Here is a 21,724-nt window from a genome sequence, read left to right as displayed (position 1 = left end):
TATCGTGTTGATTAGATTGGAAAATCCGTTGATTGTATTTGATTGTGCTTTGCAACGTTGTTTGTGTTTCTTTGTCGAGTGGGTGTATTTATTATTTGGCATGACACACGACTCTGTTTTGTTAAATTCACCCTCGTCTAATTTCTCCTTTAAATATTGCACACATGCACATGGGTTTTCAGCGATAATTACCCATATCAACATCATGTGCTCGTTGAGCACTATTATAGAAATGTGTGACAGATAATTTCAATAGCAAAACAAAGTAGTTAATAAAAAGTGTGGGCATGGTTAATTTACGATGCACTATTTGGTGTATTAGTTTAAAAATTAATAACGTTTATTGCATTATCGCGACTTGTGGGTATCATAATAATAGCAAAATTTAATGTACGAAATAAGAGAATAAATTATTTTCCATACTTAGCTCACCTCGCACTTCACTTGCGATTTCTTTGTGATCCATTTCTGTTGTTCTCTGCTTTTTTTTTTGCTTATATCTATATAGTATTTATAGATTTAGTGTTTTGTGTTATTTTCGACGCTCGTTTACTTGTTATTAGCGTAATGTTTCTTTTTGCTCGCCGGCAATTATGACTTTAGCTTTTTTGCGGATGTGTGTGCTTATTTTTGTCTCTGTTAACGGGTCGTATGAGTAACGCCAGCGATTTGTTTAGTTTTCACTACTTAAACAATGAAAAGGAGAATGGAAATCATTACTGGATTATTGTTGATCTTGGCTCGAGCAGAACACAATTATAATCGGCCTGATTGGTTTGGCTTGGTGTTTTAATTGCAATTAATTACTGAAATCACGACTGAATGAGGTCAAAATGCGTTCAGGGTCAGGGTCTATTATTTTCCTTTTTGTTCCTTTCTTGTTTTCCTTTTCCTCACATCACGCCGACACTTGTCGGCTTTCCTCAATTTATCGCCCGTCACTCGCTGAGTTTTCCCAGACTTGATATTTCAATAATTATGCCGCCTGACAGCCATTTCTCTTAAGGCCAATAAATATACGTCTGGGGTGATGCAAATTGAAAGTTTTATGGCACGAACAAGAGAAATATGATGGCAAATTAAGCTGACTTTCGATTTCTAAGAGGTGTGGTGGTAAATGGCAAAAAGCTGATGTTTCTTTATACCAGCAAGAGTAAACGATTAAATTTAGTCACCTTAAAGAAAGTAAGAAAGCAAATTGATTTTGAATAACCTTGTTACTTTTTTGTTATTAAAAATTTATTTGTTTACAAATTGCCTCTCCTTAAACATAATTCTATATTTATAACACTGACTTAACTACAAGTTTATAAATATTTCAACTTTAGAGGAATAACTCATCCTGAAATATAATTGATGTCATAATTTATCACATGTGGAAACTAGCTTTCCGTATCAAATTTGCACAACTTGACTCATCATTTGTCATGGCGATTGTGGCATTTGCCATACAACAATGCATAGTGCAGTGCACTGCATGAAACTCTTAGTGACATAACAACTTCTTTTGGTGTTCTTGCTGTCCTGTTTTAAGTTCCTTGGCCTTTAACTTTTACCAAAGACTTAACGACTCATAGTCGAAAACTTCAAGGCCGCAGTTTACGCTTCAATTACGCGCACTAAGTTCAAAATATTCGAAGGGGTGGTGTCCATGTCAATCGGAATTTTAAAAACCAAAACAAAGGCAAAAGCTCTTATAATTTGTAACCTTTTGAAATAGGAAACCAGCTGCTCGGGCCAAGAAATCGAAAAAAAAAACTGATAGAAGTTTAGTGAGTGTTAGATTAAAGATAGTGAGATAGCGCACCGATAGTTCGGTTTATTTTTTGTTAGTTAATTTCAATCCGTCGCTACTTTCGTTCGCGCCGACTTCGAAACTGAAACTGAAAGCCATAAAGAGGAACCCCATGAATGGCAGCCCCATTGGCAGTAGGTTCGTGCCCGCACTCGTACCCTCCCCCATTGATTCCCGTTATACGAAGGTTCCTCGGGTCCCCGAGACTTCGGGACTCCCTGGCTTCGTCGAAATTTCATTCATTGCTGAGGCAACTAAAGAATTCTTCTCTGTTTTTGTTGCTGCCTCTGTTTTCATAACGTTCTTCGCGCCGCGGAGAAAGCGGAAGAGAGTGTGGGAGTGGGCACTCTCTCCTCCGCGTTGGAATGCCTTTTAGTGTTTTCCCTTTCGACTCGGCGGAATTCACGTGATGGCGTTTGCTTATTGCTTTTGAAGGACTTTTCGGTGTTTTTCGTACGAAATTTGATAAGTTTGTACACACTTCTTTTAGCTTTGCATTTCATTATCATTTAATATTCATTGTGGTTTCATTTTCGGCGCTTAAGAAGTTTTTAATTGGTGGTAAGGAAAGTTGTTCGGAGCATCATTATTTAGATAAGGGTGTTGATTGTTGAGATAAGATGATGCAATAACAAAGTAAAGTTTGCAAATAAAAAATATGTTTTGTTAATATAGATATGTTAATAAGTTTAAATAATTTTACTGTTCGAAAATCTTTTAAAAAGCGGGCAAGCAAAAATCTGAAAAACGCTTTAAATTGAAATATGAAAAAAAGCACATATTTTGAGAAATATACTAAATTTAAATGCTTTCAATGGTAACAGTAAAAGAAAATTAAACATTATTGTTTATTTTATTACCAATAACTTTGAGAGATTAGCATACGCCCTGTATATGGAAAGCCCCTTCAAAACAAAATCTTATAAGAATGCTTCCAGTAACCTTGCCCCAACCAAATGAGAATTACAACAACAAGTTGCATTCTGTACAGCATGCAATTTTTGCCAATGTATTAGTGTTTATGGAGGCGCAATTCTGTCTCTCGTTCGCTCTCACCTTACTTTCTTCGGCAGACATCGTGTGAATGCCGACTGAGTCTCTCTTTTTATCGCTCTTACTTTTCACTCACACCCATCGCGAGGAAGCCCCGTTTGTTTTGCTCAGCGAATGTTCGGAACAAAACAAAATGATGGAAAACGGATTTTTGTTGTCATCGCAAGGCAACGGCATTTGTGCAAATCTGCCAAGCGAGTGGGTAAAGAGAAAGGTAAAGAGAATGCGGGGACAACCGTTATACGTAAGGCTTTATGCAACGGTATCGCTGCATTTTTATGTAATTTTCAATTAAATCGCATTGTCAACTTACATATCATTTCAGCCTATAAATACGAATTAACTACTATTTAAAAGATACCAAATTTTAATAGGTATTTTTCTTCTTGAATAACCAATTAATGTTGCATACATATGTACATGCAGGTAAGGGTAAATTATGTATAACATCAAGTCTAAAAAGTTAAATGGAAATTTAAGTTTGATAAATACAGAAAATATTTTGGTTCATTCCTTATAAAGAAAGGCAAGTTGAAAGAACTTTAAAACAAATGTTGGCTTCAGTTTTTCCTTCCGACAAATAAGTTGCAATCCTTTAACGAAGTCCTGTCCACTTTTTCCACTTTTACTCATTTTTCGCTTTGAAGGGCCCCTCGCTTTTCCTCTCTCGATTCCCCAGTTCGTTCAACTCTCGGCAATGCAAACAACTTTTTAATGAAAATTAATTGGGAAAACTTTGAACAGTCAGCAGAGTGAAATGCAAGCTAGGACCAACGAACACCAATCAGTTAACTTAACAGATGGATGGATAGAGTTCACAATACATATGTGCAGCTTATTTCAGGACGATGGCCTTTATTGCAGAGCTATCTGATTTGTATATTAAAGGGAAAACTGCGACGCAAAAAACTTTTCCAGAAGGCGTAAATTGTATTAGGCACGGAGTAACCAACAAGGCGGGTCCAAAAACATCACGAACGCCTACGAAAATCGTGGGTGGTACGCAAAATAAGTCACGTGCCATCACCAGAGGGCGCCACCCACGGACAGTGGGTTAAGACGGTTAATTCTTATGATTTTAGTGCCTAACAAAAAAGCCATTTATAATAAGATTGGCAAGGCCATTAGACTAAGGAACAAATTGCCTCACTAGATAGCAATTTATGTTGATATGATAAATTATAACCAAACTTTATCTCTTCTTTAACTATCTTTATTTTAATATACGAATTTAAAGTGTTGATTACAGTGACATTATGTCAATAATAGATAATTTAAGCCAAATGGTTCCTTGTGCTCACAAAATAAGTTATAGATTTTATTATAATGGGTAACCAAAAGTGTTTTTTGAAGCACTATATTTTCTTAGTTTTGTGTTTCTCTAAACAATTATTATTTTGAAAAACAAAAATTTTTTTACAAACAAGACATTTTTTTTTTATAAATATATATAATATTTTCTTATTGGTTTACTATATGAAATTAAATTTTTTCAGTTTAAGTGCGCAAAAATGCATCATAAATGTGGCATTTTACGAGGCGATTGCCATTATAGATGCGTTTGCACTCAATGCTTTTTATCTGCGGTTTTTTTTATGGCCCGTCAAAATACCCAAGGCCAGTCAACTGGTCCATATAGAATTTACCCTGAAATGTGAAAGCAAGTGCAGCTGGGTTCCGATTCAATGTCCTGCATTAATATGCAAAAATCAATTCGAGGGCCGCTGGCATCGTCAAAATCTTTCATACGCAAAACGTGCCCCCTAAACGAGCTTCAAAAGAGAGTGGAAAGGGGTTCGAAAAGGGGGTGGTAGATGGTAGATGTTTGGGGGTCAAGGACTATGGCACGCACAGAAGCAGACGATGGAAAACAATTTTTCATCTCGTTTTGTTATTGAATCCATTTACGTGACCGAATTAGCGCTTTGCACTTACTTACACATATATGTACACATTACAGTTCATAAATATGAAAATTGCTTAACAATGCAAACATTCGAGTGCTTAAAGGCTTTTATGAATACGTTTTATGGGTAAACTCTTCGAACCAGTGTTTGCTCAACAAATTCATTTACTTAATGAGCCCAATTTGGTGCATCAAGCGACTTAAATAAATCAAATTTAAAGTCAATTCGAATTTTTACAGTCAACAAACGCTCTTATTTTCGTTTCGGCTAATTGTCTCATAACTCAAGTCGAGTAGCAAGCCGAGAATTCTGTAAACGAAGCCTAAAAAAAGTGCCAACGTTGCGTAACCATAAATCAAAATGCAGGCGTGTCCCAAAAAAGAGTACAAATAAGTAAAAACTCGCAGAAAATATTACGGCTGCCTTTGACTGTCAGGTTTCATCAGCGGCAAAGTGGCAACAAATTAACTGCCAACCGCCCACTTGCCAAATACACAAACACACAGTGAGATAATTTTTCCGGAGCGATAACAGAGAGATAAATAAAGGGCCACGGAGGTACACAGAGAATAAATTGTATTAGTTTTTAAATTAGTGCTTTATATTTAAAAAAAAACACTTATTAGAATAATACAAAATATCCAAGGGCAGTTTCTTGAAAATCAGAATATTATTTTATATTCTACTTTTATATCAAATTAAGGTTATTCTAAATTCATTATCTAATTAAAAATTTAATAGAATCAAAAAGCACTTCTCAACTTGAGTCTCATTCTATGAAAATGAATTAAGTATTTTTAACGTTAACAATTTAGTTAGAACTGATTTCATTAATAACGTTTTTAATCAGAAAAATATTCGGTCATTTTTGCTTATTACTTCCGGAGCGATCACAGAGAGATATATAAAGGGCCAGGGAGGTACACAGAGAAAACAAAAATTTTAATTAATATATTATATCGATATAGCTTAAAAAAATTTGTTTTTATTAACTTAATACAAAAAATCCAAATAAGGGTCTTGAAAATCAGAATATTATGTTAATTTTCTTTTTTTATTAGAAGATATTGTTATTCTAAATTAATTTATCAGGAGGAACTCCTCATTATATTTAAGTTTTTAGAAATAATGTTTTGTATTTGTAAAAGTAACAATTTAGTAATAGAAAGTGTATTTTAGAACTGATTTAATTTAAAATATTTTAATAATTGCCTATTATTTTGAAAAGACTTTAGTTTTAACATTTTTTATCTCTCTGATTGGGCCATACGTGGCTTCTGACAAACGTTTAATTAGTTTTACAAGTGGAGCGACAAATTGACATTGCCGTGTGTCTGCGAAAGTTGATTGCTGTTTGCAAATTAGTAATATTCGACTTGCCGTGAGTACTCGTACATCCGATAACGATACTAGCGATTGACTAAAGTTTGTTATTTGGCCAACTTATACTCACACTTATCATCTTTGCTCATATTTCCGAAGCGAAAAGACGCTAATTTGCCAGGTATAACTGGTTCGCTTTGTGGGGGGTTTCGAAGGCAGAAACACGGCGGCACTTACAATCGGGCAATCAATCAGTTAATCAGTCAGTCAATCAATCAATCAATCTCGGCTGGGGGAGAGACACTCGAGGGGCACTTCCGAGCGCTACATAAGCTGGCGATACTCTGCGAGGGCGCGAAATAATAATGCTGCAGGAATGCCAGCGTTACCGAGCGATTTATCTACGAAAACTCCCAAGATAATGACTGAAAACGAACTAACCAGGGCCCAGAACTCAGAACCCAGAACTCAGCCGACTTTTGCAGAGAGTTCTATAGTATATTGTATTATATTTCATTTGAGGTGATAGCACCCGCCGCTCCCCGCAGATAAAACTAACAGACTTATCAGCCGGATGGCAGCGCCCGATTTTGGTCGGTAGGTGGTTGTACACCCTACACCTATGTAGTATAGTATATCTGGGATGGGTCGACTTTATTAAGTGCTAGTCTATATGTCGTAATGGTATTTGCCCTCTCATTATTGTTCTTCTCATTGGCCTTATCTTGATTTGAGTTGTGTGATTGCCGGAGTGAGACAATCAGTCACTTTGGGTGGGGCCTTAGCCCAAAAAGTGGTTGTGAATGGGTCATCTTGATTGTTGGACAATAATGTGGTAATACTAGTAGTTCAAATGACGTCCCTTTCATAGGTGTTTATTGAGGGGTTTTATTGTAAGCAAAATAGACTAGGGAGAAGTTCATCAATCTAAAAATATACGAAGTGATTTTTTTTTATAATTAGGCTAAATTAGTTGTTTTGAACTTTATTTTACCAAACATTTTTCTAAAACTTTGATAAACTCTTATTTGTATATTTCATACTTTTCTTAGTGCTCCAACTGTCATTAAATATTTTGCAACAATGAAACCCTACCTTGCTCATAAATGAGTCATGCGATTTATGATTGTTTTCACCGCTGCTTTTTCCACTTTTGGCCAAATATTTGCTGGAGATCAACAGCTGAAGGCAATGTCAAATGAAAGTGCCTGGCGCCGATTTAAATATGACTTGTTTGGCTTGTCAGCCGGGGAAATGTGTCACATGGGTGGTGGGATCAGCATTATCTGATTTAACATTCGATGGCAGGTGTGGTGGTAAATCCCGGGGGCAAAATTATATTATGAACACAAAAGCCGAACGTCAGGTATTTTTTGTTTCTGCTCCACTTTAAACTTTAAAATTGCTGTTTTTTTTGGACGCTTTATACGCCCGTTAATTGGGCACGTGATGCGAGGGTGTCAGCCATCTCCCGCCCGCTAAAACCCCTCTGTATTCCGCTTCCATATTTATACTATCGGACGGAAAAGAAGGAGGCGCGTTAATTAAATTTCAACTCGATTATGGCTATCTAGATTAGATTAAAGCAGCAGTATTGCCAGAATAATTTCAAGATATAAAAATAACTCATGTAGAGGTGTGGATCCATCCAACTTTGCGTGCCAGTGCACCTGTTCTACCAAAGACTACAATTAGAGGCACCATAAATCACATTTTGCCAACATCGTTAAGGCGGTCAGCAACTTTGTCGGGCTAAATGTATATTCACAGAAATAGATTCATTTTTTTTATATTTTATTTTAGATTTAACGAACAGTTATTAAGCAATATACCCTTAATATAATATTTTTAGATAGAAAAATTAGTTTTAAATATGTAAATAGGTTTTGAATTTATGGCCATCAAAGGGAACATAACAATTTGTTCTCACTGCATACCAAAAAATAATCTGAAACACATTGCGTATACGCAGTGCGGGCTTGACCAAGAAATGGCAGATCTCGCTGTTTATCTTTGCCCATAAAATTTCTGTAATTGTGAATAATCAAATAGTAGATAGCAACACCCACTGTTGGTATATTAACCCATATTTTGTTGAGTTTTTCCCAGAAGAACAGAGGTCACTGTACACGTCTTGTTTGTTAATAAACAATTTGTTTGTTGATTTGTGGTTTGATTTGGTAACTTACCTTTGATTTCCACCTCCGTAAATGGTTTCTTTTTGACAGACTGTGAAATGAAAAGGCAAAAAAACGAAACGAAAGTGAAAATCAAATAAAGAAACGGTCAGTCAAAATAAACCGAACCGAAATAATAATGTGTTTACCTTGGTGGCCCGTTTGCCCAGCAGAGCTGTTCCCAGCATCTGTGAAAAAAGCGTAAAAAAAAATATCAAATTAAACATAATAAATAAATGTCAGAGTCAATAAAAAATATAAAAGGAAATGTAGCATACTCTTGAGCTGCAGGGAAAAATCAAAAAGGCATTTGTTGGGGTTGGGCTGAGTGGGTATTTTTACATTTCGTCTATTAGTCTTTTTTATTTTTGACATTCTTGTTTATTACGTTGTTCTTTGGTTATTTTAGCACCCGTTCGAAACTTGTTGTTTTTCAATCTATTTTAATGCGAGGAATTCCGAACATCTCAACTGAGCCAAAAGAAAGTGCAAATGCAATTAGTTGGCTCTTTAAGAACAAAACATCAACCCTTCGATTAGATCAAATTTGAGGAACAAAATTTCGTGCTTCTTATATATGTATTTATTTTGCAATTCAATTACGTAGTGAAAGGCAAGTATTTCAACTATTTTTGATTAATTACAAAATGGGGAAAGTGTTTACGTAAATATCTGAAAAGATCAAATTATCCGAACAATGCTTAAATGAAATTTTTTTCTATTGTGTACTGGGAAATAATTAACTTTTTAATCATGTGCTGTTTGTTCGCTCCGTTTTGACCTTTACAGTTTTATAATTGGATTTTCTTTAAGTTGGTTTATTTAAAAACTTATAACTTAAAATGTTGTTTACTAAACAAAAGTTTGTTATATGTGGTATTGTGGTATTCTTAATGATTATCTTGTTATTACTGGTTAATTTATTGTTAAATCAAATCAAAGTTTCAATAATATATTCTATATTGAGTTTTTGAGCAATTTATTTGAGTTATAAAACCTGAGGGTTTTAAATGAGTGAAGCAATTTATAATTTTTACACTAATCTTACGTTGTCTTGTTATCCAAATTAAGATTCAATCTACCACCTAATTGGTAATTAGAATGCAGCAGATGTTCGCATGGCATGAACGGCAATCATGTAAAACCTTGTCCCAGGATAGTTACCTTTGCCAACCGTTGGTCTATTGGCTTTTAGAAAAAAATAAATTAAATGCAGATGCTGGCATGGCTCACGTGCCAATACGCATAAAATGTAAACAAATTAATAAATTTGTAGAGAACGGCGTTTTTATGCTCATTTAATGGCATTTCTCGTTGACACTTTTTCACGAATTTGGCAAATTGTTTATGTGCCGAAAAGCCTTGCCAGAATCATAAATCTGCGGCTTGTTTGTATAAGTCCAGACAATATATTGTTGTGTCGTCAATTGGGAAATTCTGATAAACAAGTATCGAAACTTTGGACCTCAAATAGAAATTCGTATGATGTGCTCACATCATATTCTGATACACGAAATTAAAATATACACATTGAAAAGGTAGGCAAAAAGTTAATAATCGCCAATGTTTATATTCGCCAAGTATATGTTCGTCTATGCCGATAAACAATCGACTTTTTAATGCCTTGGAAAGCACTGAAGCGCATGTTGAACGCCAAAAATCCTGGACGTGCACATTAAGAAACCATTATGATGCCCTCCCTCGAAATGGCTAATTTCCAGGGGAATATGCACATGTCTATATCTATATCTGTTTTGCCTTTTATGGATGCTCGCCTGTACTTTTTAATGATGTGTTTTGGCAACAAAGTTATGAGCTGCGACAGCGACGCATTTTATGGCTTAAGAAAAACGGAATGCAATATTGTGGGGCAACTTTATGAGTGTCTCGACATATGACTTTAATTTTATTTTTGGAAATTATATAGCAGCATTTTTACTCAATTTGGTCAAGCTTTTAGACGTACTATTAAAGATTAATTAGCTTTTGCTCTTTCGGTAAGAACAAGGAAGTTTAGTTTACAATTAAAAAAATCATTTTTGTTTAACAAATACAAAATGATCCAACTAACTGATCATTGTTCATTTTTAAAAAAATTTTTCTCCTATTAAAAAAAGTACAATATTTAAGGAAAGCTATCAAATGAAAGTACGTCAACATTTCTAATACTTAAATAAAAAACTATAACGTTGTTATGAAACCTAGTGCAACTCAATTTTGGTTATAAACTAAGTTTTTTATTTACAAAAGTTGCAGTTATCAGCTTATTCATATCAGTACAACCGTTAATGCCTTAATAATTATTAAAGCCTCGTGTAAGTTAATTACCCTAAATATTGAACAAAAGATGGTGAAATTAACAAATACGATCTGCTAATTTACATATTTCTTGGCGACCCTGAGAAGCGAAGTGCCGCAATGTAGTACCAATATTGTTATTAAAATTATTTATAGCCGGTGCCACCAGAGAGAGGGATTTAATATTTGCTCATCATAAAAGAAATGAAAACAAATTGTGTATACAACAGAGGCTGCTTTAGTGCCTGCCAGACGGGTAGCTAAAGTTGTTGCCACCATTGAAAACCGATTAGGTAAATATTTATGCAACTGCGAGCAGGTTTAGACTAAAGACTCAAGATCGTCAGGGATTGTAGGGTCCCTTTTTTTGGGGAAGATCGACGGTACTTACCTTTAGCTGTTGACGCAGTCCGCTCATTGGGCTCATTCAAAAGCTGATAACTGATAACAGAGATGCGAATGAATGAGGGGTGCCGGTGGTGTATGAGTAATATTTTGTTTGAAATCAACTTTCTGTCTTTCTCTGTGCTGGCCTAGTTTCGGCCTTATTTACCAAGCACACTTAAATGTTTAAAAAATATGTTAGCATTCTTGTCACTGTGCACAGTATAATTATTCACGAATAAAATGTGTTTACTTTGTATTTTATCCTATTTGTCTGTGTATATAAATCTTAATTTTATTATGGGATTATTAATGGTGTGTGTGTTTTTTTTTTTTGTTGCTGATTATATTTTTCTTTGTGATTTGCTTGAATTTATTTTAGCAGCGCGCGCGACTCTTTCGACGATCGTCTCGCCACGGAATCCCAAACAACATTGAGCATTTCACGACGCTCCAACGCGCTCGAAAAAGCTGCCAAAAAAAAGCAAAAAAGACGAGAGTGAAAAAGAGAGTGCGACTCTCTCTTGTCTGTTGTTTTTGAACCTAAAATTTTGAAATTTCGCCTCGTTCAGGGCTTGCCATTTTGTTAATTTTTATTTTTGTTTTTATTTATTTTCATCGATTTTGCTGCTTGTTCGCTCTTGTCAACGGCTTTAAATTTGTCTCTTGTGACGGGGCGAATTTTCCCTGTGTGTATATGTTTTTCTAAAGAAAGATCTGTGCCATCAGAAGACGAGCAAACACGTTTCCCCATCTCAAAGCCTAGAGCCAAAAACATGTTACTTTTCAAATCCATGTTATAGCTAAGATCAGCTGTACTCGAAAGAGTACACTGGGCAAACTGCAAGAGTTATATTTAGTCGGACGCACGGGACTCGAGTCATTCAACCCGGTTGCACATGAAATGACAGAAAATAAGTGCCCCATGCAATTGCAAGTGCGTTCGTGTGCCCACTCTGCGTATGCGCTATTTATACCAATCGACCAGCCGCCCCATTGGCCGCACTCAACAAATTTGGCAGACGGCAAGGGAGCATCGGAATCTTCGATAATTTTAATTAGGCAGCTGTCGCAGACCATTCAAATTGTTCAGGTGAGGCGTCCAAAAATGACACATTGCTCATACGACGTGGGGTCGCAATAAGCTAAAGCTTCATCTCTGTGCGGTTAAGACAACACTCGAATTTTTTTTATTTGCCACTGTACAGCTGCTCAAACATAAAGTTCAATTTAAGTCTTTAAATTCTGTCGAATGAATTTTGTAAGGTATGAAATGGGTCTGTTAAGTAAGTAAGTAGGTAAGCAAATTTTGTATCTTTTGTTTTAGGACAACCAATTTTAATTCAATAGTCTTCGTTATATTAACTCTCATTTCAAGCATTTTAAGTTAATTTTAGACATCATTACTAAGGTAGCTTTTGCCAATTAAAAGTGTTAGAGAGTTTTTTTTATATAAAACAATAAAAATAATAAATTATCAAATATATTTATAATAATAATTCATATTTCAAGTAGCTACAAATTACAGTTTGGCTAATGGATATTAAACTTTAAATTTACGATTGTCTGGTTAATTATACTTTTTAAAAATTGCACATCTGTTTGAGAGCTGTCAATAAACTCGTTATCGATCATTGGCATTATCAGTTAATGACTTTACCCCTAGAGGCGAAGGTACTTGCCATGCTGCAAGAGCATTCAGAGATCTGCCATCAAGATCGGATCAGTTCAGATGGCTTCTAAGCAGAGGGAACCGGAATTGGACTGTTTACGAGCTCATTATCAGTTCATAAACATGAAAGCAGCAGCAGCAGCAGCTGCAGTCAGACATAGAACTTTTATGAGTTATTTATTTATTAGCCATTATTGTTACTTTTCTCAGAGAAAATACTAATAAACCTGTGACCAAAAAGCGTGTGATCGCCGAGCGAGAGAATTATGGGGAGAAATCGGCTTCTGGGGCTCTTTATAGATTTCCAATGTAAATATTTACAATGTTTATTTATAAACCATATACATATAATATACATGTTCGTACACTGTGTATCCATGTTAGGATCGTGCCAGATAAATATTATGAAACTTTGCTGGTGCCCAATGGCGGATCCCGTGATTTACGCTGGATTTAAACGGGGTGTTAATGACTCTGGGAACGGCGTTTAGCAACTTAAGTTAGTTATCGGCTTTTGGCGAAAGGCAAACAGAAATGTCGCACTTGGCTGTGGACTTAATGACCCGGCCGTGATATCATCGATAGACAAATAAACGGTCGGCTGCCAAACGAAGCGTGAAAAGTGCCCAAGGTCGAGGGGCAAACAAAAAACAGCGAAACTCTAACTATACAATTCTAAATAAAAAACAGTGCAACGGAAGCCAAGCAGTTAGCCAAAATCTACAAATCCAGCGCACTTACGGCGAGCGGATTTTCACTGATATCCTCTTGGTCCGCAATCTTGGCCAACTCACAAATACACACGCGATCGATGGGCCCGAAAACTCTTAAAAACACGCGACCGCTTTGCTTTTTTTTTTTAGAACAACTGCTGTGGCCACCGCGCCGTCACTTTTTGTACTGGCTTCTCTGCAGCGATCTGCGCCTCTGATCAGTCACATAAATATGTGTCCACTAACGAGACGTGAACAAGCCCAAAGCGATCATTATTTGTGTACACGGAGATACATTTTTGGGTTTTAATGAGCACTACATGATTTGTTATTTAAAATTAGCTTTACATTAAAACTACAAAGAAACATTTTCTAACATCAAATATAAGAGCTGAGTGGTACCAAATTAAAAGCTACAATATTCTCCCAATTGATTCCAAAAACTATTTAAATCTTGGTTCACTATTTTTTGTTTTCAAAGTTAAGTAAAAAATTAATTAATTTCTGTGAGTACATATAGAAAATGTTTAGTTTGTAAACATCAACTTGTGGTATTGTAAAATGTTTTACATTTCAAAATATGTCACTTAATCGATTTGAGCTCATTAGGTTTTAACAGTAAAAATTAAAAATAATTGTGAAGAAATACAAAAAAAATAATGTTTACACTTGATAACTTATGGCTGATAAAAGTTAAGTAAAACTTAAAACATAATAAATGTAGTTTTAAGTTTTACCAGATAATAATACCAAAAAATATAATGGGATCCCCATAAACTTTTTTTTATGTTTATTATACAATATATTAAAATTATATATACATAAATGTTTAAACTTGAACCAAACAAGGAAGAACCCATTTTGTTATCAAAACCGAACTTCTGTTGCTACACTTATCGCTCAGTGTATGTGAAACAAATGTTGTTTCGTGGGTGTTGCCAACAGATTCAGTCGCTGTTATTGTTGTTAGTGGCGCAGTTAATGGGCATGCGTGGGAAATTCTGGGACCAACAATACCCTAGAACGTATTCTTTGTTCCACCGCACGTGGAAGTTTAATTACCCAATTATTGACCCGCAAAATCACGGCGATTTTCCGCAGAAATGCGTAGGAAAATTTCGCGAAAACGCAAGTTTTTTTATATTCTTTGCGAACCTTCTCAGTCGAATTTGATTTATTTATAATGGCGAACATTTAAAATTAAATTCGTTTAAAAATAACCGCGACCGATTCGGCAAAATAAGCGGAAAAGTCGATTTATGATGGGATTCTTTCGCAGCTATGCCAGCTATTAGGGCCAATTTGTAAATGGCAACTAATTTGGCCCACAAATATACAGCGAATAGAATTAAGGTGGGCCAGGTAAATAAATGGAATTAATCGTGATTACAAGGCCGTATGTTTTAAGGCAATTACATTGAGTTTATTGTTCGACAAGCTTAAAATTCGTATGGCCTACAAGTAGAAGAGTCAAAGTAGAAGTTGAAAATCGATTACATATATATCATTGTGCGCTTTGCTTGTTACTCTAGTCTTTTGTCTAATAACTACATATCACATATACGGATATTATCTGTACTATATTTAGTTGCTAGTAAAAACCTACCCTACTTAACAAGGAAATAACCAATTGATGGGGAAGGCATAGTTCCCAATTTAGAAAAAGGTACGTGTAAAATTGTGTCCTGTAGTGTGGAAGTTTTTTGGTTTCTAGCTGATCTCCCTTACTAATTTCTAAAGCGCTTGAAGCTTGAAAAGCATTTTGCATTTACCATTTGATGATGTTTTGCAATGTCTTATCACAAAGTGTTTTTTTGCTGACGATACAGCTCTAGACCTGCATATAGCGATAGTTGGCAGTGGAACTACTGCTGCGATACTGGCCCTCGCTCAGCTTAATGTATTGGCCCAGGAAGTTGAGTACGCTGGCACTGCGGCATATGTTGTGCAGGCAGCCCAGCAGATGAGGTGTGAGGATGGTGGTCACTATATAGGCCACTTGGGGCATCCTCTCCGTGTGTCCCAGTGGGCAGAGCCAGTAGCCCCGCCGCACGGCATCCCTTGTGTGATGGGTGATGAAGGCACAGAGCAGGGAGCCCAGCATCAGGCTGGTCCTGAAGTAGTTCAAACAGGCGGTGCAGATGTAGAACATCAGCATGACCACTATAATACTGGAGCAGTGGAGGAAGGGCCGCTTGGAGAGATTGGTGGCATCCTGGGTAATCGCAATGGCTTAATTATTGTATGTTTTTGTGATATCCCAAACTCACCTCCAGATACAAGGAACGCGCCTCCACAAAGTGATCCAAGTCAATCAGTGATGACACAACGAAGCAGGTGAAAATCAATATCCAGCCGAGGAGCTGGGAAGTTCGCTCGTAGAACTGCATGGCGAAGGCGATTCCCGTGAGGGCTCCAATGGCCGCATGGGTGGCATTGTCCGCCAAGGCCTTCAGCAACGGATGCTGGGTCAGTTCCACAAAGTTGTCGCCCAGCAGACACGTAATGGTCACCAAGGTTGTCAGCACAATTCGCATATAGACCATATTGTGGCAGTGGGGCATCGATTTCTGGCTGCTCGTGCTCGTGCTCTACTTTTGCTGTGATTTTCGTTGTTTGGACGGAGTTACTTGGAGTTCGCCGGGGTTCACTTCACTTTCTCCTCCTGCAGTTGCTCATCCACGTAATCTTCGCTGCGGTGGTGGCCACGTACTGCTGGCATTTTGTTTACCCCGGAAGTTGTTGTGAAATCCCGGCGATTTACAAGGATAATTATCTTGTAATAGTTTTTGGTGTGACCGTAGTGGGGGTCAGGGAAAAATACCATTTGGCTCAATATAATATACTGAAATATATTGAATGCTTCAAGTTTAGTGTAAACCGTTACAAAATACCACAGTGACCACTCAATACAGATAACAATAAAAATAGAAGGTTTTTCTCTGTAAATTATTATAATAAAATATAATTCAGGGACCATTGGCTACAAATAACAAACTGAATTCAGGATGTCCTCTGAAACTTCTTAAAGTAAAAAATTGGTTTGTTAAATTGTTTATAAAACAAACAATAACCTTACTATATTTAGGTTTCCAAATTTAATGTATTAAGCTTAAGCATCTGTTAACGATAAAAGCACATTATTCGAAAATCATTTCTGTTGATTCATTTAAATCGATCTTCAATTCGTCTCTTAAAATTTTTTTTTTTTTTTAATTCTATGCGTGTATTCTTCATTTCCATGAACATCTACAGGGAAAATAATCAAAAGGTTGTTGCTTAAATATAAATTATAGCTTTATTCAAAATTTTAAAAGCAAGCACTGTAAACGTTGAAGGGATAGTACTTGCTCTTGATGGCCTGGCGAGCATGAGCCACACGTTCGCCAGTGTGATAAGAATTTAAGATGGCATGATCCTCAGCATCCAATTGAAAATCAAAGACATTAAAGTTTTCCTCGATGCGCTTGGGATTGGAGGACTTGGGCAGGGGAATTGTTCCCATCTCAATCTGTAAACCAAACTTGTTTGTGATCAATCATATTGTTTTTACCACTTGTTCCAAATCCTTACCAAATATCGGATCAGCACTTGGGCAATCGTCTTGTTGTATTTGTTGCCGATGGCCTGCACCTTGCCGTCGTACATAAAGGTGGGCGTCCTCAGCTCCGCATTGTGTCTACCCAGTGGACATGAAGCGGTTACCACAATGTCATTTGATTTGCACAGAGCAATCAATTCCTTCTGGTCCAACGCTGGGTGGACTTCGATCTTAAAGAAGGCCAAAGGTTTACTTCAAACTAGAGGACTAACCTTCAACTAACGCACCTGGTTGTGGATTGGCTTGATCTTGCAGTTGGCCAACAGGCGAGTCAACTGCTCCGAGTTAAAATTGGAAACGCCAATGCTTTTGGTGAGGCCCAGTTCCACCAGCTTCTCCATGGCACGCCAGGTGTCCACGTAATCAATGTCACTGTAGGATTATTAATGATGAAATGTTATTTTAAATTGAGGGTAAAATTATTGTTTATGTGACTTTTAGCTCTCCCGTCCAATAATTCTAAATAAAATATAAGTGGAGAGCAGAAATCTAGAGCCTAAGAATTTGCGTTTAATAAGTTGTTTATATTAATGGGTAAAAGATTGTAGTTGGGATTTGTTGTTTACCACTTATTGTAAATCAAAGATAACTGAAGAGGCAACGTCAGCCGATTGAGTCGTATGTCATAATAAGTTGAAAGTTTTAAATAAAAGTCATCAGATAGTTATTGATGACTACTCACACGAGTTCCACCTCTCCATTGGCATCTTTGGGGATCATTTCGTTGTCGCCATGGTAGGCGTATGAGAAGGGCCAGTGAATCAGGTAGAGGTCCACATACTCCAGACCAAGGTTTTGCAAGGTCTTGCGGCAGGCGTGCTCCACCCTCTCCGGCTCATGAAAGTGGCACCAAAGCTGAGGAAACAAACGCTACCATTTAAGGATATTGTGCATTTCAACCCGAACTAGTCAACTGACCTTGGTGGTGATGAATATGTCCTCCCGCTTGATAACACCCTCGGCAATCTTCTTTTGCACCGCCGCACCCACTTCACCCTCGTTGCCGTAGAAGTAGGCGGTGTCTATGTGCCGGTAGCCCACATCAATCGCATGGAGAACGGCCCGTTCGCAATCGCCTTTCAGCGACTGAAATTTACAAGTGATCAATAACGTTAGACGTTCAATGGGGCCTATTGATAAGGGACATTCCCAATCAATATCGGAGACGTGATCTCCCGCTTACCGCACTCTAAAATAGTAAGCTATGATTTCATATTCAGAGGTCAACAAACACTTATCATTTTTAACATTGAATAGTGCAAAATTGATATTTATTAATGGTAATTTTCAGCTTTTTCTTTTTAATGGAACAAATCAAAGTGATATGTTAAGTATAAATTCCAAATTGACAACAAGTTGATAGTTACATTTTTATTCCCAATCAATATCGGAGACGAAATCTTCCACTTACCGCAAAAGTGCCCAATCCAATGGGCTGAATCTTGGTGCCGTCGTTGTGTTTGAAGTACTCTGTTTTGCTGGCCATCTTTACTGTTACACAGTTGCTCGCTGAATGTCTGTGTTCCTCGCTGCAGCTCATTTATAAAGTTGCGGGAAAAGGTTTGGAGAACCTTTAAAAGACCTTTCAGAATTGCAGATAACATATAACTAAGCTGTCGAGGAACTTTAGTTTAATCACAAAAGAGAATAAAAAAGTTTATTGAACTCGTGCAAAATAATTTTAGTTTGTAAAAGTTAAATTAAAAAATAAAATATTTTATTTTGTAATCTAGCCATCTAATTGTGCAATGCTGTTCTTAAATAGAGATCGCATTTACTACCTATAATAGCTAGGATTTTTTTAAACAAACAAATTCCACTAAGTAACTAATTTTTATGAGCAACATTTTCCAAATGTTAAGTTTTGTTCTTGAACAACCAATTTTTGACTGTGGAAATACCCATATTTAAAAGTGTGTAATCAAATTCAAATAAAATTGATCGAAAGTTTGATAGTGTAGTGGCGCCAAAAGCTTTTTTACTTAACTACATTGTATATATGATTACTATTATGAGGGTTTGTTAAAACATTGCATTGCTTTACATTTTTGCATTCTGCTTTCCAATTTCCGGTTATTGAATATTTAAATCTGCCGGTAGACTTGAATTAGTATATGTGGTCTTGATTAAATGGAATTTTCCATGCGGATTCTCGTCTAAAAACTAGTTGCGAAAGCTCTCTCTTTTTGTCATTATCTCTCTGTTTCTATCTTTATCACTCTCAATTTACTAAAATATCAGCAGGGGTGTACAAAAGAAAAACAATTTAAAAATATTAATGTTTAAAAATTAAATGACACAATTTAATAAAGGGTTTGTGAGTACTTTGTTTTTTTTTTTAAAGACTTTACGTCTTACCCATTTGTAAAAAAATATTATAGCTTTAAACCTAAATCAACAATTCTCTTGAAGAATGATTAGCCATGCTTTTGAACTTTAAAAGTAAATAAATAAAGTGATAAGACACAAATAGGCGGTTGTAGGTAACAAGAACTAACAATGTACATAGAAAGCTATAAAACAAGAGATCATAAACCGTTTCTTAAAGAAATGTAGATATGCGTAGATCTCTACTTCACACATTTCTCGAAACATTTATTTCCTCTAAGATATTTACAAATTAATAGGCATCAAACCACTCTTTAATAAAAGATTTTAATCTTATTGTTATGATTGTTTTTCAAAATATCGTGTTCTCAGCATATAAGTTTTTTAAAATATCAAAACTAACGGCCACTGAAATTTGTTGATCCTTTTTTCAGCTCAAAACTCGATGTGAAAGGGATAGTTCTTGCTCTTGATGGCGTGGGTCATAGGGATCAGACGTTCGCCGGTGTGATACGAATCTAAGACAGCATGATCCTCTGCATCCAGTTTGAAATCGAAGATCTTGAAGTTCTCCTCGATGCGTTTGGGATTGGATGACTTGGGCAGGGGAATGGTTCCAATCTCAATCTGTTTGTATATATAATATCAATATCAGGAATTTTGTTAAAGGTAAATATTAAGTTTAAGTACTAACCAGGTATCGGAGTACCACTTGGGCGGTGGACTTCTTGTACTTGTCTCCAATAGCCTGCACCTTGGCATCGTAGATATAGTTGGGTGTCTTTTCCGCGGGATTGGGTCTGCCGAGCGGACAATAGGCGGTCACCACAATGTCATTCTTCTTGCACAGGGCGATCAGTTTTTTCTGATTCAAAGCGGGATGACATTCGATCTGTAAAATAACCCATTAGTAATTTAAAACTTAGGGACCAACCGCAATTGACGCACCTGATTGTGGATTGGCTTGATCTTGCAGTTGGCCAACAGGCGAGTCAACTGCTCCGAGTTGAAATTGGACACGCCAATGCTTTTGGTGAGGCCCAGTTCCACCAGCTTTTCCATGGCGCGCCAGGTGTCCAGGTAATCAATGTCGCTGAAAGTGGGAAAAATATAATTTTTCCAATTGATAAGATTTTAACAACTCACTTGAGCTCCACCTCTCCCTTGGCATCGGTGGGCATCATTTCCGTGTCGCCCCTGTAGACATAGGAGTAGGGCCAGTGCATCAGATAGAGGTCCACGTACTCCAGTCCAAAGTTTTGCAGGGTCTTGCGGCAGGCGTACTCCACCCTTTCCGGCTCATGGAAGTGGCACCAAAGCTGAGGAAATATATATACCCATTTATGGATTTATGACATTGCCATTGCCATTTCCATTCCAAGCCCAGCTAGCCAACTGACCTTGGTGGTGATGTAGATGTCCTCCCGCTTGATGACGCCCTCAGCGATTTTCTTCTGAACCGCTGCACCCACTTCGTTTTCATTCTCGTAGAAGTAGGCGGTGTCGATGTGCCGGTAGCCCACATCAATCGCATGGAGCGTGGCCCGCTCGCAATCGCCACCCAGCGACTAAAAAGGGCAAATCATTTTATTGATATATTGCCCCGATCGATATCGCAGACGTGATCTGTAAGATTTGGACCTACCGTATAGGTGCCCAATCCAATGCTCTGGATTTGGGTGCCATTGTTGTGCTTTACGTACGGAATTTTGCCGGTCATCTTCGCAGTTCCACAGTTGCTCGCTGACTGACTGAACCGAGATTCTCGTTGAGGTTCTCTCACAAAGTTATGGAAAAAGCTCCTCAAAGTTTCAAAAGCCAAGTAAAAATGGCGGTAAAATATTATCAGGCTGAAGAGAAACTTTTTTAGGCTTTTCTAAAAGGTTTAATTTTAAATATAATCCGGTAAGTAACCAGATGGACCGTAATCAATAGAATTAATCAATTTTGTTTTCGGTGTTTTGATTGCAATCAATCTGAATGTCTAACAAATTGTTTTTAAAGATGATTTATATATTTATTTTTATTTAAATATGCAAGTATATCAAACAAAACAAGAGAGCTTTAAGATCAATTTTAATTTAGAATTGCTTCTGCTTTATTATTAATATATCCAAAAATATTATTTAATATATATGTTTTTTTATACATTTTTTTAGAAACAACCTGCAAATCCGAACGAGGAGCTAATTCGTCGGGGAGTTTAAAATCTCCATCATCTCATTTGTACTATAAAAAAATAAAAACAAATAAAAACGTATTTAGAAGAATTCGTTGTATTGACTTGACAGTGTACCCTGAATTATGTTAAATGTGTTCAATATTATCTCTAGCATACTCTTGGGCTGAAATATTTAATTAAATATTCAATATATTCTGTAGCATACTTTGGGGATGCCGGTCATCGCGCTTTTGTTGCATACTTTTGGGAGGCTGCTGTATAGTTTGAGAAGCACTGGTCATTATGGTTGTT

The 21,724-nt window shown here is 36.6% G+C and overlaps 4 protein-coding genes and 1 long non-coding RNA gene across 9 annotated transcripts in view; 1 reads left to right on the top strand and 4 right to left on the bottom strand.

The window, feature by feature from the left end:
• LOC108146153 (calcium-binding protein E63-1) overlaps positions 1-13,497 on the bottom strand; it is a 30,233-nt gene extending 16,736 nt beyond the window's left edge. Inside the window, exons 1-3 of one of the 5 annotated variants that reach the window (XM_017272017.2) lie at positions 13,351-13,497; positions 8,405-8,443; positions 8,268-8,307 (exon numbers count right to left, since the gene is read on the bottom strand). In XM_017272017.2, the coding sequence (XP_017127506.1) occupies positions 8,268-8,307; positions 8,405-8,443 (79 nt within the window). In that variant the 5' untranslated portion in view covers positions 13,351-13,497. Of the gene's footprint in view, positions 1-423; positions 684-1,708; positions 1,853-6,208; positions 6,414-8,267; positions 8,308-8,404; positions 8,444-10,944; positions 11,368-13,350 lie in introns of those variants that run through there. The other 4 variants (XM_017272016.2, XM_017272018.2, XM_017272020.2 and 1 more) reach the window with 4 other exon arrangements.
• Positions 13,498-14,723: 1,226 nt separating this feature from the next.
• LOC108146525 (transmembrane protein 267) lies at positions 14,724-16,136 on the bottom strand. The gene is made up of 2 exons (XM_017272562.2): positions 15,593-16,136; positions 14,724-15,537 (listed from the first exon to the last, which is right to left on the bottom strand). Exons 1-2 carry the CDS (start codon positions 15,884-15,886, stop codon positions 15,154-15,156), a joined length of 678 nt encoding a protein of 225 aa, XP_017128051.1. The 5' UTR covers positions 15,887-16,136; the 3' UTR covers positions 14,724-15,153.
• Positions 16,137-16,601: 465 nt separating this feature from the next.
• LOC108145655 (aldo-keto reductase family 1 member B1-like) lies at positions 16,602-18,558 on the bottom strand. Its single transcript, XM_017271208.2, has 6 exons — positions 18,335-18,558; positions 17,842-18,009; positions 17,606-17,778; positions 17,151-17,295; positions 16,896-17,093; positions 16,602-16,833 (listed from the first exon to the last, which is right to left on the bottom strand). The coding sequence occupies exons 1-6, from the start codon at positions 18,461-18,463 to the stop codon at positions 16,633-16,635; spliced, it is 1,014 nt and encodes a 337-aa protein (XP_017126697.1). The 5' UTR covers positions 18,464-18,558; the 3' UTR covers positions 16,602-16,632.
• Positions 18,559-19,454: 896 nt separating this feature from the next.
• LOC108146515 (aldo-keto reductase family 1 member B1-like) lies at positions 19,455-21,011 on the bottom strand. Its single transcript, XM_017272551.2, has 6 exons — positions 20,897-21,011; positions 20,652-20,819; positions 20,398-20,570; positions 20,200-20,344; positions 19,946-20,143; positions 19,455-19,878 (listed from the first exon to the last, which is right to left on the bottom strand). Exons 1-6 carry the CDS (start codon positions 20,969-20,971, stop codon positions 19,687-19,689), a joined length of 951 nt encoding a protein of 316 aa, XP_017128040.1. The 5' UTR covers positions 20,972-21,011; the 3' UTR covers positions 19,455-19,686.
• Positions 19,808-21,518, top strand: LOC121467109. Its single transcript, XR_005977229.1, has 2 exons — positions 19,808-19,920; positions 21,411-21,518. It is a non-coding gene; the product is annotated as an uncharacterized LOC121467109 (long non-coding RNA).
• The last annotated feature ends 206 nt before the right edge of the window (positions 21,519-21,724 follow it).

This window comes from Drosophila elegans, unplaced genomic scaffold, assembly GCF_018152505.1.
Source record: "Drosophila elegans isolate 14027-0461.03 unplaced genomic scaffold, ASM1815250v1 contig_208, whole genome shotgun sequence".
Lineage (NCBI taxonomy): Eukaryota > Metazoa > Arthropoda > Insecta > Diptera > Drosophilidae > Drosophila > Drosophila elegans.
Note: the sequence above shows the minus strand (reverse complement) of the source record. Positions and strands in the feature narration are given on the sequence as shown.

Bases quoted from the DNA above. Each gene is read 5' to 3' on its own strand.
- LOC108146525 (XM_017272562.2), bottom strand. From the start codon at position 15,886: ATGCCCCACTGCCACAATATGGTCTATATGCGAATTGTGCTGACAACC. The intron at 15,538-15,592 runs GTGAGTTTGGGA...GCGATTACCCAG, and splicing joins CGCGTTCCTTGTATCTGGAG to GATGCCACCAATCTCTCCAA.
- LOC108145655 (XM_017271208.2), bottom strand. From the start codon at position 18,463: ATGAGCTGCAGCGAGGAACACAGACATTCAGCGAGCAACTGTGTAACA. The intron at 18,010-18,334 runs GTAAGTGGAAGA...TGTAAATTTCAG, and splicing joins TTGGATTGGGCACTTTTGCG to TCGCTGAAAGGCGATTGCGA. The intron at 16,834-16,895 runs GTAAGGATTTGG...TTTGGTTTACAG, and splicing joins AAGTGCTGATCCGATATTTG to ATTGAGATGGGAACAATTCC.
- LOC108146515 (XM_017272551.2), bottom strand. From the start codon at position 20,971: ATGACCGGCAAAATTCCGTACGTAAAGCACAACAATGGCACCCAAATC. The intron at 20,820-20,896 runs GTAGGTCCAAAT...TGCCCTTTTTAG, and splicing joins TTGGATTGGGCACCTATACG to TCGCTGGGTGGCGATTGCGA. The intron at 20,144-20,199 runs GTGCGTCAATTG...GTTATTTTACAG, and splicing joins TCAAGCCAATCCACAATCAG to ATCGAATGTCATCCCGCTTT.